The sequence below is a fragment of the Belonocnema kinseyi genome, chromosome 2 (assembly GCF_010883055.1).
Source record: "Belonocnema kinseyi isolate 2016_QV_RU_SX_M_011 chromosome 2, B_treatae_v1, whole genome shotgun sequence".
Lineage (NCBI taxonomy): Eukaryota > Metazoa > Arthropoda > Insecta > Hymenoptera > Cynipidae > Belonocnema > Belonocnema kinseyi.
Genome location: NC_046658.1, coordinates 65,820,819 through 65,840,470, shown reverse-complemented (window position 1 = coordinate 65,840,470; position 19,652 = coordinate 65,820,819). Strand labels below are relative to the sequence as shown.

The following is a 19,652-nucleotide window of genomic DNA, read 5'->3' as shown; positions in this document are numbered from 1 at the left end:
GTGGATTAACTACTGTTGGGTAGGTGAACATATTCCCAGAATTTAGAGACAATCGAAAAACATGACTTTTTGAGTTGGGGCAGTTGAGGAATAATGCCCCATTTAAATATTGTCCGTAAGAATAAATTTTTTATGAAAAAAGAAGCGTTATTTACTATTTTCTTTTTAATTACATCTAGAAAATCAGGTTTTGAATATATTGTATTTAGATCAATAAACCTATATCCCTTTATTGCAAATTAATTTTAACTTTCCACATTATGAATTGAGGGAAACACGATCGCCCTATCATTCACGCAAACACGTCACTCAATTTACGCACAAACACGGTGGCGTTTGAAAACACTTTCGATCAAATTATTAAATTAAAATCAGAAATAAAATACAATAAATATTTTTTAGCACAATTACAGTATTTCGCAAATTTATTATAATCAAATATCTTAGTTTTTCAGGAAATACGAACAAAGTTATATACATCTTATTAGGTTAAATACAAAATTAAATTATAGAAATTCTTCAGTGTTGGTATATTACTTTCTTTAAACTTTTTAAAGTAACTCATTACGGCTATTATTTCTGATACAAGTAACTCCAAGTTTCCTAGAAGATCATTTAAATGTACACCCTCTCCCATTCATTCATTTTTTAATATTTTAATAAATGGCCATGGAAACAGTGGTAGAAACAGTTTTTTTTATAGCGTACAAATATTTTTTCTAATGTTTGCCGAAGCAGCACCAAAGTATTCAGAGTTATTAATTATTTTGTTCTTCTGCTGCGCGTCATTTTTAAAATGTTTATTCATCCCATAACAAACCTTGTTCTTAAAAAGGACGTAGGCAATACAAAAAAATGAAAAGTAACAAAAAAGTGAATAATTAAAAGCAACAAGTTACTACGACAACTGATATATGATATATGAGAAATTAAAAGATTTAGAAATTGACATTCTTGCGTAAGAAGAACATGATTAATTCAGAAGGAACTATAGAGAAAGATCAAATGCGCTTCAAACTGAAGCTACTTAAAATAAAATCTAAATGTATGAAATGCGATTTTTGTTATGAATAAAAATAATATCATTTTATTTGTATGGTTCATTTCACTTGGAGAGTATATAGGAAAATAATATAGGAATGCTTTTTATTTCTACATTGATGGTAATGACGACCCTGAAAAGTTATTTTCAAGCCACCACAAGAACCGACCGGTTTGGGTTCAAGATAATAATGTGAGAATTCTTAATTCGTGATAGCAAGTCCTTACAAATATGTTTTTATTTCATTGTTTTACTTGTTTTCACTTTCAGATATAATTATTCACATACCATTATCACCATTTAAATAGGAATATATATTTTTTATTTTGGGGGAATATTACGTTTTACAAGCAATATTTCATCATCGGTGAAAGTTTGTATCAAATTGATTTTCATGTATAAACCAGAAGATGACGTACTTGAGTTTTTAATAGTTTATTTATTAATTCATGATTGGTACCAATTTTAGATTTTTGAATTTAAAATTTTTAACTTTCCAATAGTTCAATTTTATAATTTCCTAATATGAATATTCTTCAATTTTGAAAGAACAAATGTGGATCTGTATGATTTTATACAATATATACAATTTAAAAACGGATTTTGACAATTTTAAGAAGTAATTATATAATAATTGTAAGGAGCAATTTTAAATTGAACCACTTGTCAGGCATATATGAGTCTGAAGAGTCAACATAATTATTTACATTGAAATTAAATTATTAGGAATACTTTCAATTTAGATTTCTTTAATTTTAAGCTTCATATTCATAAAATATTTCAGGCGACCGTCTGTCGATCTATCGATCTGTATTCGACCAGTGCCAAGAGTAAAAAAATACTGATATCCTTGGGGAAAATGTTCTATCTACAAAAATTTTCAATTTTATACCAAAAATTATGTAGAGAGAAGGAAGGGAAATATTGAGGAAATATAGGGGAGAGAAGATCACTATGCTGGAAACCTTTTCTTTTAGTCCGATTTTCTTCGGATATAGCTCAAATTAAAGATGTTGCCATTTAGAAGTTCAATAAAAATATATATAATTTGCTATGTTACATTCTTCGTTTTCTTAAAAGAGTGGGGGAAAAAATAATAAAAATGAAAAAATTCAGGTTTTTGAATCACTCTGCTGAAGGCTTTTCTTTTAATCTGATTTTATTTAAGAATGGCTCAAATTAAAGCTCTTGGCATGTAGAATTGTGATAAAAAATAAACTTTGCATGTCACAGCACTTTTTTTGTGAAAGATTAACAAATATTGCATAAATTATTATAATTATATGCAAAAGATGTACGTTTGCCTAAGAAACGCTGCTTGATAGCAGCTTCCCACTCGCTTCACGAACTGATTCTTTTACTTAGATTTCTCACTTTTAAAAATACAGATTGATCTATTTAATCTAATAAATACATTTATCTTCAAATAAATTTAAATGTCTTATTTTTCAATATATTTATATTATTTACTATATACAAAAATATAATAATAATAATAATAAAAATAGATGTCTCCAAGACTACTAGTTAAAAACTATTTAATTAACAATACGATACAGATCATTTAATATTGAATGTTGAATAATTAACATGGTTCATGTCGTAAAAAATATTATTCTTTCTGATTCCTCTAAACATACAGAAAATTAGAACATAAAGGATTGGAAAAATAAGGTCTACATAATTTAAAAAAAAACTAAGACCTTATCATCCAGGATGAGAATGTGAAAAGCCTTTCCTTCCACGCTTGACTTTGTACTTCAGAATCCTTCTTGTTCTAAGAGGTCGATCTACTAGATTTTTTTCGAGGTCCAGTAAACAGCACCATCGCAGCATTCAAAGTCAGTCCTTTCTCGACCGTTCGATCAGCGGCATCCTTTCATTTGCAGAAAGTAAATTTTGTGTTAAATATCCAATTTTAAGACAGCATTTTTAATTTCCGTATTTGTGTCTTATTAACTAACAAAAAGGAGGGAACTGTATGATTTAGAATTTTTCCATTTTAAATAAAGTGCTCTTCAAAGCCATGGAAAAGCTAAATGCGATAATATTATTACTATTGGGGTTTTCCATTACATTAGGTAAGTAATATATTTGTGAACCCTACACATTTTTAAAATATTGTTTAATTCATAGAAATTTATATTACTTTTGCTTCACGTAAAATATAGGCTTTTCTTAAACTAGGCATTTTTCAAACCAATTTTTATTTATTTTTTGAATAAAAAGATCAGATTGACGTAGTTCAGAGCAATGAAGTTAAAGAGCTCTACACTTATGGCTACTCCTACAGCCAGTTTTTCCCATTGGAAGAAAATCTCACACCGGATCGTATTTTACGATTTTCGGTGAGAGCTTCAAGGGATGCTCACATTCTTCTTGCACCGACGCATGAAGTAACTATTTCATTTTTTTTGAATTATTTAAGAAATTTTGATCTCTTATATTTATTTATTACAGAAAATTTAAAAAAAAAACACACAATAATATTGTAAAGCAATTATTATTTTATTTTCACAAATATTCAATAACTTGATATTGCGTCAAAAATTATTTTAAAACAAAATTACTAACTTAAACTTAGTATGATTTTACACAATTAAAAGTAACACCTGAAGTAGTTTTTTAAATACCAAACTCTGTCTTTGAATTGCAATATTACCACAAATAGTCACTTATATAAATTATGATTTTTCAATAGTAATGTCGATATTTTACCATTTTTAATTTCAAGAATCCCAAATTGACCAAACACTTAAATGTTATATGCAAATTTAATTGGTAATAATAACTAGAAAAATAAACCTCAAATTGAACAGGCTGACGAACCGGTCTATGAGATTGTACTTGGCGCTCATAATAACACGGTGAATCACATCAGAGGAAGATGTCCATGCCAAGAGGAACCCAGTGCCTCGATAAAAACCGTAAATCTTCTGAGTGCGCGGGAATTTCGAAATTTCTGGGTTCGAATGAAAACAGAGAAACTCAGAACTTTTATCCAGATTGGCCTTGGAGAAAGTGATACAGCCTTCCATGAGTGGCGAGATCCACGTCCCCTGAAACCACAATATTTGAGTTTTCGATCAGCAACAATTGGTGAATGGCGATACGGATTCAGAGATTCCAGTTATACCACTGGTACTCGTTTTTTATTATTTATTCTTTAATTATTTATTCTTTAATTATTTATTCTTTAATTATTTATTCTTTAATTATTTATTCTTTAATTATAATAAGAGCGCTCAAAAGGTCAAGTACGTTTTTTGGTTTAGATATAGAATATGCTTATTATATGCTCAACAGAATAGCTGGTTGTTCCAACCGAATTTTTTGGTTGTTTTACCCAAATATTTTGGGAATTAGAATATTTGGTGGATTCAACCAAAACACTGATTCGAATCAAACCAAAATTTAATTCATCCGAGCAGATTTTTATGTGTATCTAAAAAAAAGTTTTTGTGATTCAGGACAAATCTTTTTTGAATGAGGAGATTACACACAAATATCTGTCAACATTAAATATTAATACTATTACACACTTTAATATATAATTTTTGTATAAATCGAGAGCCCATTCACTCTGAAATCAGATGAATCTTTGCCGACGATGACATTTGATTTCATGCGAGTTAATTTCGTATTTCATACGATGTCTTCTTTTTTGTAAGATAAATGTTAGAACGAAGAGATCAATGTTTACATAACCAGTTGTAAAACCCTGGGCAACCATGGTTTTTTAAGTCGCCTTGCGAACATTGAGCTTCGCATGAACAGACGTGTGTAACACTGTGAGTGATGTACGATATTTAATTCGAAAGCCGCATCTTATGAGACTGACGGGCCGTCTGAAAAGTTATTCGTGAAAACATAGACTGACGTGGCAGTCATTGGTCAATGGTAATTGCAACAGTATGATTAGAGAAAATATTATGCATTATTCAATGGCCGTTGTGAAAATATTTACTACACTTGTCGGTAAAGGCAGTGGCGAATCCAGGGCGGTATGGTGCCCCCCCCCCCCCCTAAGAGCTTCAGCTCTAGTCAATTTCTTAATTAAAATTCTAAAAATACGTTGCTAAGCACTTAAACCCCTCGCCCCCCAGAATTGTATCTTGATCCGCCACTGATAAAGGGCAATATAACGCTCACTTTTCAGTAGGAGTTGCAGGCTTATAACATGGTAGTTAACCAAAAGAATAGTGTTATATGAAAAACGAGCAATATTAAACATCGATGTCTGACAGTATTAGATTTTTCAATGAAAACATTAAATAAAGAATAAAAAAATATTGAATGAATAATAAAATATGTAATGAATAATAAAATCGCACTGTCTGTGGTTACGGAACTTTCCATAACTTTAACCCCTTTTACAGGTCGTTCAAGGCTAGCAATATGGAATTTTTCATAATTGTAACTTTTTTTCCAGCTTATTCAGGACAAACGTTACGAAAAATCCCGTAACCATAGACAGTGCCTAATAAAATATATATTGAATAATATGTACACTTATATGAGTATTTGCACTAAGAAAGGAAGATTTATTCTAAAAATTTACTGAATTATTACGCCAAATATTGTCAAAACATCTCTGTAAATAATAATTACCGCAATTCTTGACACATCTCGGGAACTACCGATTCTCGTAATTCCCAGCCTACGTTGGAAAATGCTCAGTTTAATCATTTCAAGGTTTATTAAAGCTTTAACTTGTTCTGTATTCTAGTTAAAAGCCTCTAAGTAATTTAAACTATGAATTTAGGAATGTGCGAATTGTCCCTAAATGTCGAAATTACCCCATTTGACGGGAATGCTGACTTTAGGTTTTGTATATTTTAAGATCACTACCTCTGTGTTCTATTTCAGAATTCTCCTCTAATTTAAATGTATTTTTTCAATAAAATACAACAAATTGTAATGAAGTACAACATGCTGAAATTTGTAATTACTGTAAGATTCAGAAAGTGTCAGAATAATAATGTAGATTCCAGTAGATTTTTCCATTATTTTTACAAAAAGTAAGAATGTTCATATTATCGTACATTATACATTATCCTTACTTGGAAACGACGGTTTAGAATCATTTACAAAAGTTTTCCTTCCTATCTCTTAATATTTTAATATAATTAACTAAAATATTATTGAAAATTTACAATAAGGTTTTATATGGATTATTATTTTAAATATTACAGGCATTTCTAAAGATAGAAGATCAAGTGTAGTGACTTCAACTGGCTTCGGACAATATTTCCCTTTGTCCGATGTTGTAAATCATTCCGACAATGACATTACATTATATTTTACAGCAAGAGCTGAATTCGAGTTACAGGTTCGTCAATCTCACTAAGTATAATGTATGTTCTTCAAAACAAAACATTCAAATGATCTTCTTGACAGAATTATTATATAAATGAGTAAAAGCAAATGAAGTGGATCCAATTTTGCAGTAGAGGATTGAAACACTTCTTTATAATCATACCTATTCTTCTGTAAGGTATTAAGTGTTCTTAGATTGATGAGAATATTGCTCTCATATGATCGGTTCTAGGTACTTTTAAGTCCAGATGTTAGTACACTAGGAAATGTGTACTTGATTGGAATACGTAAAAATGGAGCGTATGTAAAGGATCGCCACTTGGGAGAGAGTAAAGCTGCTTTTCAACAAGAATTATTCTTGAATTCTAGGGAAAGAGTGAGATTTTGGATCAAACTTACAAGAGGTAAATAATGAAGATTCATTTTCATTCGTGAAGTACCAATCGAATGAATTCGTTAAATGTACAACAAAAATGCCGGAAAAGTCTGATTTTATAAAAAATGCATTAAATTAAAAGTTAAAAAACAGTACTTCCATGGAAAATATTTTTTTTTGTAGGAAAAAGGGCTAGATAATTACCGATTTCGATTTAAACCAAACTGAGGCTCCAGAGCGAATAAGGGTACATCATATGCTTTCGCTCCGGCGCAGTTCCATCTCGTCGTCGTAAAAAATTCGTTTATTACTCTAATTTTCAGAAAGTTAATTAATACAGGGAACTTAAATGAATTTCAGCAAAACAAATTTTAATTTTTTCTCTTTACGTTGGCAGGGTTCATTTGCGCTTGATCCAAAAAAAAAAGATGTTTCCTCTCTTTCGAAATGGAGCCAACAATATTAATAACAATTCCCGTTTGAAACTGAATGTATTTTAAACATGTTTGAATTTGTACAAATTTCAAAAGAAAATTATATGGAATTATCTAGCGCACTTTTGTCGTAAAAAAGTTCAAATGAAATAGGGCGTATTTATAACTTTTTTGATACTTCAGTCTAAATTCTGTGAGAAGTTAGAAAATGTTCAGAACGGAAACTAAGTCTAAGATCTATAGATTTTGGAAATAGAACTATCTACATTTTCCAAAGAAAAGGAAAGTACTAATAAAAAAAGGTGTCTTTCTTAATATGATATTTAGAGTTCTTTCTAAATGATTAATATAGTAGTTACTCATTATATTTTAAACAACGATTTTTATGATACATAATATGAGTTCCACAGACGGTTTACTCACTTTGGGAAGAACAAGTGCATCAAATCCAGTTTTGCAATGGAGAGATCCAAATCCAATATCTCCTCAATTCCTTAGCTTCAATATGTACCAAGAAAACGAAGAAGAAATTGATCCCACTGTTTACGCTGATGTTCAAATTGGCCTCGGTCCTGATTATAAAATCGGGTCTCAAGATTGTGCAGGTCAATTATTCTGTGAAATAAAAACATAATTACTTTCATCATTTAAAAAGAATCAAAATCTTCGGGAAGAAATTTTTCAGTTGCCTTGATGACTAATAGTAATTAGATGCACTAGACATCTATTCGAACTAAGATTTTAATTTAAATTTTATAGCTCGGTGGAAAGATGGTACAACTCAATTACCACCTGGTCTGTTTAGAGGTGGACGATACGATAATGGAGTAATATATATTTGTCGAGCAAACCACGAAGGTGATACCGTTCCTGGAAGTTACATTGTAGATGAAAACCAACAAGGAAGATGCTACATTTCTTACGAATTATCTGTTTATCAAAAGCCAGAATTTGAGGTTTGTAAATCCTAATGATTAATCTTTTTTTTTAATTTCATTAATGATACATTTATTTATTTCATTTTATTTTAAGATACTCACCGGCTGTCGTATGAAGTGGGTGGCAGCATCCTTAGGCTATGTTCCTGAAGGTGCAATTATTGGTGGCTACCGACGTGGAAAACCAAGATATTACGTTGCTAGGGTCAAGCACGAAGGCATGATTATAGTAGGAAAAGTAAGCATTTTTTTCTTTTTTCTACGAAGAACTTACTTTTTCTGAAATTGTTTAATAAGAACTCATTTCAATTTTTAAAGGAGTATCAATTTCATTATTTATATCTGAGATTGTAATTTTTTGCAGCTGCAACCTGATGGTAAAATTGCTTATGTTCCCTTCAATGGACAGGAACTCCCGTTTACCAATTATGAAGTCCTAGTGCAAATTATCAATACTGTGACACCCCTCTCAGCCGCACTCATTGCTGGAACTAATAAAGTTCCAACTTCTCTTCCGTCTTATGACAGACATTCCACTAGAACTGATTAAAATACTTTTTTTAATCAGCAGCTATTTTTTTATCTATCTCATGATCATTTTTTCGATTTAATATAGATATATATTGATAATCATTATTAATAATTATCCAGCTATTGAAATAAAAATTTATTGTATGTGTAATTTAGTTTAACATTTTACTATTTAAGTTTTAGTTTATGACTCTACTGCAGTGATCGGCTTTTATTATCAACTGCATAAAGACTGATGCTCTACCTAAAATACAATTTTTTAAATGTTCTCTATCTATTTTCTTCAAAGAATCAAATAATTTGTCTAGAAATTAATAAAGCTCTTTACAGTATAAAAAATAGCGGCTTATTTAAAGTTAATGCAAGTGCTAAAAGGCAATCTAAAACCAAATCTGTATCCAGGGGTGAGATTACCCAATATTACCGAAAAATTGGTTTTTTTGTTTACATATTACAAGGGAAGTCGTATAATAAGAGTTTTAATAAAATTGAGCTATTTCTCATTGTTATATCAATTAACATTTTTTAAGAGTTCGAAATTCCACAATTATATTTCAAATACTTGAAATTATTTAAAATAATAAGAATGGCAGTTTTGCAAGTTAGTTCTGTCTTTTTTTTTTCCCATAAGCAGTTATTTCCATTAGTATTCAATTAAATCTCAATCAATATTCATAATGAAATATTGTCCCAAGGAATAAATAATTATGAGGTCTTATGTCGATACTTGAGAGTGTTCTTTTTTAAGTCACATCCGGATCATTCGAAAACTGAGCACGTGACATGATAACTAAAAACACGCTTATTGCATACAAAATAAAGTCCGGTTTCCGAACATTATTTTCTTGATCTCTATATTTTACTAATGATATAAAATATCAGACTTCATTATAACAACGTATTGGATGTTTTTTTTCTCCCGGGTGTGAAGTTCCGAAAAGCGTGGAAAAAAAAAACTTTTATGTTTGCATTTGTTTTAAATCTCGTATACTGATGTATTTTGAAGCACTGATTACGAACGTGGTCATGATAATACCTCATAAGCATAATTTTCAATGTTAAATCTTGAAAAAATTACGTTTTTTTGCGGAGTGTATACACTATTGGTATCGGTAAAAATTATGTTTCAAGCATACGAAAGGGAATTTTACAGTTAGGCCATGTGATTTCAATTGGAATCCAATTTTAATTTTTTTTAAATCAAGTCTAATCATATTCTCCACAGATCGGCTAAAATCAATTTATGAGAAATATTTTTCAAAATTCTGCATAAAAGAAAAAAAAATTTTAATTTTTTTTTATGAGCACTGTTTTGTTAACAAAAAATGCATTGGCGCTCTAATAATCAGAATCAGTGAAACAACTTTCTAGAAATAACCCCTAGCGGTATTAGTTGATTATACAATATTTTTATATTGTTATGAACAATTTAGTTAATAAATGTGTTTTGTGTAGAATTAGCTTCTTTTTGTTGCTTGAAACTGATGTTTTTTGCAGAAAATGTGTGTAAAATGCAGTTTAGTTCGAAACTAAAAAAAAGAAAATAATATATAGTCACTATTTAGACAAATGTTATAAAAAAATTCGCGTTTTGGCTATTATTTATCACATATAATGCGTTTCAAATGCAGGTGTAATTGTGAATATCTTGCTAATAGTACCGTTGACAAGTTATGTGAAATTTTTGAACGCGTTATATGTATTAAATAATAGCCAAAATGTGAATTTGTGTATAACTTTTGTTTAAACAATTACTAGATATTATTTGCATTTGTTTAGATTCTAATTAAACTCCACTTTACACACATTTTCTGGAAAAAAACTATAAGTTTCAAGCAACAAAAAGGATCTAATTCTGCTCAAAACAGATTTATAAACTAAATTATCCATAATAATATAAAAATATTGTCTTATCAACTGATACCTCTTAAGGTTTCTGTGACTGGTCAGAGAAATTATTTTGGTTAAGCCCCTTTCCTTTTCCAACATCTCGTGGGGGTGAAAAGACACTCCTGTTATTAGTTACAGAAATCACGTTGGTCAAACCCCTACCCTTTTTTCAATGTCACGTGACGGCAGGAAATAACCCCTGTGACTGGCTATAGAAATAATGTGCGCCAAACCCCTACCCCTTCCCAACGTCTCTTGGGGGCGGGAAAGCACTTCTATCACTAGTCACAGAAATACTGTTGGTCAAGTCCCTACCGCCACCAAATAAGTGTGTGTGTTTGTGGGGGAGGTGAATGAATAGGGAAGAAGGTGCGTGAAAGTGTAAACTCTTAGCGAACAGATAAGAAAAAAACTTTCTTACCAAAAACGCTTATTGACGTTTTTTGGTTTTAAAAATCTAGTCAATAAAATAATAAAATCTAGAACTTTTGATTTTAATTATGAGAAATTCTCGTAATTTAAATGATAAATCGTTTGTGTTGAACCAAGTGCCTTTTCACTCTGAAAATACTTGATATACTCTCAGCGTATTTTCTTGAAAAAAATTTTAACGGCGCCGGTAGAATGTTCTTTACCGGCGCCGGCAGTGAAAACTCTACCTTATAATAATAGAAAGGAACTTCTTTCAATATCTTTGATAAAAAAATAAATTTGAATTCGAGCTGATGATACTAAAAAATAAAATTAACAATAAATAAATTGTTTAAAAATTATCAAATTTGTCAAAATTATTAAGCCATGATGATTTTTAGCCTGCTCAGCTAAAATTCAAGCAGCAACTTACACTTTGTGAATGATAAGACTTTTCACACTTCTTTCGGTGGTGTACATTCAGAACAATATTGTTTTAATAGACGTAAAGGTTTTTCATCCTTTCAGCCAAAATTTTACGTTGAGGCCTGGACGTTCGGCTGGCTGGATGTGACACAGCCGAATTTCAAAACACATCAGCTATGCCGACATCTTGCCTTCGAGGCGCCCAGTTTTTATTTTTTCATTGCACTACATTTTTCTGAAATGCATAGAAAAATCTTCAAATCTGTGGAAAACGTTTAAATATAAGAAATTAGCAAAAAGTTTGTTGACCCTATTTTAAAATTTTAATTTGTGAAATTTAAATAAAATTTGTCCGAGCTAAACAATAGCATGCTTGAATAAAATAATTTCTGTTTAAATTGAAAACATATTTGTTTCAATCAATAAAATATTTGTTTCACTCTATATCAAAGAAATAATTTGTTTGATTTAAAAATCCATTTTTCTGAGTGCACGACCCGATTCAAATTGAACCGAAATCCCTTTAATTTTTAATATCGTTAAACTCTGATGCCAATGAAATTGGAAATATCACGACAATCGCAACAACAAAATTAGTGTTAAATGAAATTAACTCAGAATTTTTTATTCATTCATGAAAACATGTACCCAGTTGTATTGAGTCATGCACGTCCGCACTGACGCATTCTTTGATAAATCGACTATTTTGCTATCGCGGTAAATACTTTTATTTTTATTATTATTATTATTATTACACCATTAAGTCATTTCCCTTTCGGGGTAGGCGTGACTCACTCGGCAGGGGAAAGGAGTAGTGTGTGGATGGGATAGAGATTTTTCAGATTGATCCAGAATTCTCGTGCTATTTATGTAAATAACACGTTCATTCCGCAACACTGCTCCGACCCAAGTTGCTGATCAATCTCTCTAGCAATCACCCCAAGCGAAGAACCTCACGAAGCCGTTATGTAAGGTTCCCCACTTGGGTCCATTAATAGCCAAGGTCTTTGTTTCAGGCGTCGTTCACTCTACTGACACTCTTTTTATTTTATAATATATATATATATATATATCTTTCAAAGCCTTTAAACTAGTTATCTGTATTATTTTTACCTTCATTAACATAATTGAGACTAAGTTATCCATCATTCATTATAATTTAAACAAAACCTTAAATTTAGGTATCATTCTTCACTGAAACAATTAACGGACCTATGGAATGAAACTTCAATATACAAGTCTTTTCGACTTTGAAAACTCGAAAACATTATTTATGAAATTGAATAGAGAACTCTTCAATGATTAGAATATATATTTATTAAAATATTAGAGGATAATTAAAACTTTCTTTTAATCAATTGATAAGCAACAAACATAGAGTAATAAAACAAATTTACTAGTTGTTCATTGGGTATAACCACAAATAGACCAAACTCCAATTCGTAAAAATGATAAATTATCCTATAAATTATCATTTTACAACTTTATGTATACTTTAAATATGTACACCGACAGCAGAATTAATTTGTTGATTTAGCAAAAATATGTTGAATCAGCAAAATTGAGTTATAAACACACAATATTTGACGAAACCCTTCTTTTTCCTTAATAAAGTCTCTAATTTGTGTAATATAGTAAAGAATTATTTTATTTTTAATGAGAAAAAAACTGAAATCGATTTAAAAGTTCAAGTGAAATGTGAACTTCAATAGGAACTGAACAGATCATTTAATCCTTATCTATCATTTTAAACACGTGTTTCTGTTTTCTACTTCCCATTGTACTAATCCCGATACTTAATTTCCGCCCACAATTTCAAACTCAGAAGGTAGCAGTTAAATATATAATATTTAAAAAATAATTGAAATAATTTCTTCGCTTACGTCATTACTTCATCCTCAAAAACTATACTTTATATGTATATGAATAAAAAGCTGATAAAAACAGTTATTGTCGTCATGAATAGAAACATCATAGAAACTGAATTAAATCTTCTTTTATCATGTAAAAAACCTTTATTAGTTAAAATACTTTGAAGAATAATATTAATTTTTTAAATACTTAATGATTAATCCAAGCACTGCATCCACGGTATTACTTCTTCTTATCCGGATTCTGCTCTCGAAAATATCCAAACGACTTCAGATTATGTGATAACGTTGAAAGAAAATATCTTATCATGTGGAGATGTGAAAAAAAAACTGAACCTGATGTTGGGTCTTGTATGCATAGACCATTAGACTTTGAAGAAACGAGTTTAACAAAAGCACTAAAGTCACCACGAGACTGAAGGGAAGAGACTCGCCGAAGAACTGGTAGCGTAGGTGTTGAACAGCCGAAGACGTGGACGTCGCGACGTATTTTAAGGGGGGAGGATGCCTCATATCTTCTCTTCTTCCATTGGTCCGACCAATCGACTTGTCAGATTCTTCTATAAGCAGACAATGCACGATTTCCTTTTGTCCTACGTGACGTCATATATACACCTGTCATTTTCACCTACGCCTAAGAAAAAATCTTAAATTCCGAGCAAAACTTCACTTGGTAATACATATTTAGTCTGAAAAATGTCTGACGTTCCTAACACTAATTTCAACTGAAGTTTGGAAATTTGGAATGATTACAAATTTTAAAGGCTAAAGACTACTTAATATTCCTTATTCCTCTAAATTATTCTCTGTTTATTTTTAAGTAAAACTTTAAAACTTCATCAAAAAAAATCTTAAAGAAAATTCACTTTTAGTGATACAAATTCGCCTTTGGAAAGATTTCTGAAGGTTCGCTAATAGAAGTAGGAAATACAAGATTCGGAGAAATATGCTTGAAATTCGATACCGCAATTCTTTATAATGTAAAAAATTTTTAGCCATATACTCTAATTAAAATTTACATAAATCCGAAAGGTGAAAGGAGTCGATCTTCATAGGGAAGAAACGTAAGTTATTCCTATTTTAGTACAAAAATTCAAAATTACAATTTTTTTCATCTTCCAAACTATTTCTTCAATTTTTTTTAATCGAATTTCAAAAAACCACTGTTGTTCTGAGTAATAATAAATATTTAAGAAACAATACATTTTCATATTGTACATCGTGAATGATTTCCTATATTCTTGCCGAAAATCTGTTTGAGGAATTGGTTTAATGGAAAGATTGATTTCTTCAATTTTGGTTAAAATACTAATTCCAAATTATGAATTGCACATCGATTTTGATTTTTTAGGATTATAAATTGTAAAATTTAATGGATTGATGAATTATTAAAGACTTTAGAGAGAGACATTGGAAGCTCCGACAAACTGAAGAGTCCCTCGACTTCGTGACTTCCGGTGGCAGCGTTGACCGGATATGGCGAAGAACTAAGTCGTTTGCCACGACTTGTAACAAATTTCTTATGCCAATCACGCAAACCCTGTACCAAATACCAAACCTGGTAAAATGACATCATACTCATTCTACCACCTTCCAAAATTTATAATATACGTATAGAAACTAATACATTTATAGAGATGTTCCTAAAACACGAACGCATAATGGAAACATCAAGGAAATTCTCGCTAAATTACCTACGTATAACTAAACAAAAATGTTGTGGTAACCGCCAGAAAATATTTGTATTAAATGATCAATGCAAAAACTAGCAAATGGATTCACCGCATATGTATATGAACAAATTTAATGAATTCTGAATGATTGAAAAAAGGATATTAATTTAGAGATTAATCAATAAAGTATTTTAATATTTTGTTATTCCTTTTATTTAGAAATGAAGTTTCCTCACAATAACGAAGAATGTATATTTTTTGTTATTGCCTTTTTCGACACTTAATTCTGAGGACTCAAAATTCTAATGAAGTTTCGTTTTTAGCAATGTTTTGAATCTTTTATAGCACCCACGTTTCGGAATACAGAATCATTTGGTAGTAAACAAGGCATCCTGATTCCCATACAGATTTCACGAGAGCAAATATAGAACGTAGTGTCTCGTCTTCCCGAAATTCTAGATAAGTACCCGGTAAGAAGAAAAGAATTTAGAAAAATTCAGAGTCTGAATTCCCATTCATACGTGACTTTTCCTCCGTCGAAAGTTCCACCAAGGAGTAGAAAAAAAGCTAAATCTATTCTTATTAATCGACTTACAAACATTGAATGGAAGCGTATTGAGAGGAATTAAAAAATGAAGGAATGCAAAAGAAAGAATAGAAAGACAGAAAATAATATCACTTTGAAGACGAAAAACCTAGTCCTTTTAATCGATCAGTTATAAATATAAAATAATTATGTTAATAGAAATAATTTGTAGTATTGTCAAAGAATATTTTTATAACTCTGTTTAAAGATAATTTAGTTTTGTTTACTTTACACAACATTATTAAATAAATTTATTATTATTTATTATATTATTGAATCTATAATTTCTTTAAATGATATGAAATATTATAACTAAAATTACTCCACCGTTATCACAGACAAAAAATTGAAATTTCCAAACTTATAATCCACAAAAACGAATAGAAACTATGCATGTGCACAATTTTGTGGACAGATTAGTACGAATTAAAATAAACGAAAATAAAGCATGTAAGTATAGAATTAAAAATAACCTTGACAACAAAATTGAAATTTCCGAACTAATGTTGCACCCGGAGGAATGAAACTATTTAAGTGCACGTATTTTGTGGACATATTAGGGGGGATTAAATAAGTCAAAAATACAGTATGTAAGTATGGAATTTAAAATAACCATGAGAGATGTGTCTACTGATCGGATTAAGGAGAATTTAAAAAGTGGAAAATATATTCGCCTGCAAGGAATACAACACAAGTGTCAATCGTTAAGGAAATAAAAAAGAATCGGTTTCGGAGATAAACCTATTCTTTCATTGGGCACTTCTCTCAATGGAAAATTAGCACATTCAAAAAAATTAAAAAATGCTCACTCTTTCGTTTAAATCTGAAAATATTTATTTTTCTCTATTCTTCTCTTCTTACTGGGTAGTCAAATATTTGCACTTAGTTTGGCTAGTCGTCCTGAAAATTTGGGACTAGTCCATCCCTTTTTCCAGCTCTCCCATATTTTCGAGACGATGGACACAATACAATTTTTTTAATAATACCTAAAATCCAAATAGAAAGAAATCTCTTTATAACTACGTAAAATTGTACTATATAATCATCTAAATATGAGAGAAAAAACATTTACTCAACAAATTTTATAAATTAAATTATGCTACTAAGTTCATATAGATAATGAAATTAGTTTTCCTTTCAAGTTCCTTTACTAGGATTCAGAAGTAAATGCTGTTTTTTTTTACCAAAATTTCATATAAAATACAGATTATTAAATGACTCTTCTTAATATTTCATTTAATATATTTGTCTTACAACTTATGGTTTTATTTTATTTAATTGGATATGACATATTTTTAAGAGTATATTCAAGCTTTAATGGTCGTTAACTTGCTGATTGTTTATTCTTGGCACACAATAAAGAGGAATGCAGTGAATCGATCAATGATCGCGTTCTTAAAGACGCATCCGTTTTACAAGAAGAAATTCCTCAACTATCGAATTTCATACACATCACGTATGCTAAGATTATACAAATATTTAATATTGTATACATTATACGTTATATTTTATATTTTATTTAAAAGGAATTAACTTGATAACGAAGCTTAAATTTAACATTATAAAATAAGGATTAAAACTTTTTTAATCAAGGTTTTTTTCACAGTATTTTGATCAAAAAAAATTATCATTTCCCGAAGGAATTTGCATATTTAAGTTCAGCCGGCTACCCAGGTTCAAAGGGATGGAACATTATCTTGTAAGATACATTAATATTCCCAATGTGTCGCTTTTCAAACCACCTCAGATGGCACAAAATATTCGATTTTATCAAAGCAGCTGAATAAAATATTATACCATGGCTCTGACTTTCACTCTCCCAATTTTTAGCTCATTCAACATCATAAAAAAAGTTTACCACAATTTTTCCATAGAATTAATTAATTAAAGGGAAAAAATTGCATAGAAAGGGATAAAATTGCATACAAAGTGAAAAATACGTCCTCCTCAAAGGCCATAATGAGTTTCATTGCTGAAAAGCTGACTATTTTTATAGACAATTAAATTTTCAAAAAAAAATAAACTTTCCAAACCAGCAAAAAATTTTTTTTTAATTCAGTCCAACCATATAGATTATGAGAATATAAAATTATTAGAGCAAGGAATCTATTTATAATTTATTTCATTTTTAATTCAGGTTGTCAAAATATACCGGATATTTCAAAATAATATGATGCCAGCATTATAAATAGTTTGATTAGTTATTTTTCTATTCATTCATAAGACAGTAATTCCGCGTGACCAGACAAAACACTTATCGGACAGACTTAGAAGTGATATTTGAATTATTATTAACTCTCTACAATCTACATGATTATCTTTTTCAACTCAATATAAGTGATATATGAAATTGTCAAAAAATTCTCAAATTTTGATAATATTATTTAGCAATTCTTCATTTTAAATTTGCAGTTTGGGATAGGTGCGTGGCCAGATATTTTGGGTACATTTTTATTTATAATTTCTAAACGAAGTGATCTACAATTTTGAAATTTTTCTAAATAGTTGTTCTTCAATATAAGTAACTTATTGAGAATTTAAAAAAAAATGTATTATTCAAAGAAAATGTGGATAAATTCTGGGACTTGATATGAGCAACTTCATGACAATCGACCATAAATATAGAACTATTATATTTTATTTAAATAAAAGTATTATTTCTACTATGTATTAAGAATAAAATAATTAAATTTGATACACACACATACATACATACATATATATATATATGCATATACATACACATATATATATATACAAAAAGAAACAGGTGTGGGTTTATGAACCACCAGCTTCACCGTTTTTAGAGGCTTTGAGTACAATAGACGTAACTGGTGACACAAAGGACCCTTTTTCCACCTGATGAATGAAAGTCGAACCCACGTAAAGGGGCTTTGTAGAACCGAAGAAGAACGAGTCCTTTGATTTTCAAGGAACATGACTAATATCAATTTCAATAACAAAGAAAACATCCGAAATTGTAGCATTCCTTTACACAAATGACGTAAATAAATCATTCTTATCATATTTCTTCCTCAAAAAAAGGAATTTGTCTCATTTTATTTTTCCTCTAAAATATTTATAATTTAAATAAATATGAAACATTCGTGGAAAAACAAACAATAAAGCATTTTATATATATTCTGATTATTTAGAACCGGTAACCATTATTTAAACTATTTTATTTGACGTAACACTTTTATGACTTCCAGGTTTTCGTAGCCAGTACTTGGCAAAAAAAAAAAAAGTAGAGACTATTAGTAAGCACCCCAGCAAACGGTGTGTTCCGTTGCAGAGAAAGTTGCTGCAGGGTTTGGCGACTCGCAACAATGACGATCGTTACCATCGGCACCGCATTCGAGTGTCGAGGAAGAAACCAATGGAGAATAATATTAATCGGTAGGCAAAACACGTAGGACGCACACTCAAAACCATAAAAACCTCCTGCTTTGGACAAACGTTTTTATACTATGCATCCAACCAGTAGAAAGGTGTATGCGACCAGATTTTTTATAAGTTAAAACATTAGAACTAACAAGTGAACAGTAATCTGAACTTTAACGTTTCCTTTTTTGTCAACTTTTTTTATTTCTTTACAAAATTTCTTTACTATCTCTAAATATAACAAGTCGTATTATAATTTTTAACTTAATTTTTCTTGTTAATAAATGAATACAACGGTTATAAAGAGTAAAATTTACGTAGTGAGATTGAAGGGTGGTTTATTGTAATAAATCAATACGAATTTCGCTGGTCCCTTGAGAAATTTCTTTCTGTTATATTATCTCTGAAATCAATATTATTTAAACATTTATTCTGAAATCTTTTAGAACGACAAAAAAAATTCAGTTTATAATTAACTAATTTGTTAAATAATGAATTATGATCAAATTAAAAAAATATCAGGAACGATTCTTTTAAACTTTACGCTGCTAATTTGATTATACGTACAGACATTCTTCGCCATTTTCACTTATTTCCGATTTTTTACATTTTTTAAATTCACTGTAACAAGGTTTAAAGACGTTCAATAATAATTTTTACCATTTGGATCATGTTTAACCCTTAAACGGCCAAAACGCCACTACCGGTACACTGCTTTTCAACGGCCAATAACTAAGACTATTCGACACTAGAAAAAATTGAGACACATAT

General features: G+C 29.9%; 1 protein-coding gene and 1 long non-coding RNA gene across 2 annotated transcripts; one reads left to right on the top strand and one right to left on the bottom strand.

Moving 5' to 3' along the window:
* Window positions 1-2,908: 2,908 nt before the first annotated feature.
* LOC117167532 lies at window positions 2,909-8,990 on the top strand. The gene is made up of 9 exons (XM_033352536.1): window positions 2,909-3,123; window positions 3,272-3,438; window positions 3,862-4,183; window positions 6,238-6,374; window positions 6,594-6,765; window positions 7,582-7,776; window positions 7,931-8,127; window positions 8,204-8,347; window positions 8,474-8,990. Exons 1-9 carry the CDS (start codon window positions 3,069-3,071, stop codon window positions 8,657-8,659), a joined length of 1,575 nt encoding a protein of 524 aa, XP_033208427.1. The 5' UTR covers window positions 2,909-3,068; the 3' UTR covers window positions 8,660-8,990.
* Window positions 3,708-13,647, bottom strand: LOC117167534. Its single transcript, XR_004466404.1, has 4 exons — window positions 13,429-13,647; window positions 8,212-8,651; window positions 7,595-7,786; window positions 3,708-4,101 (listed from the first exon to the last, which is right to left on the bottom strand). It is a non-coding gene; the product is annotated as an uncharacterized LOC117167534 (long non-coding RNA).
* Window positions 13,648-19,652: the final 6,005 nt, after the last annotated feature.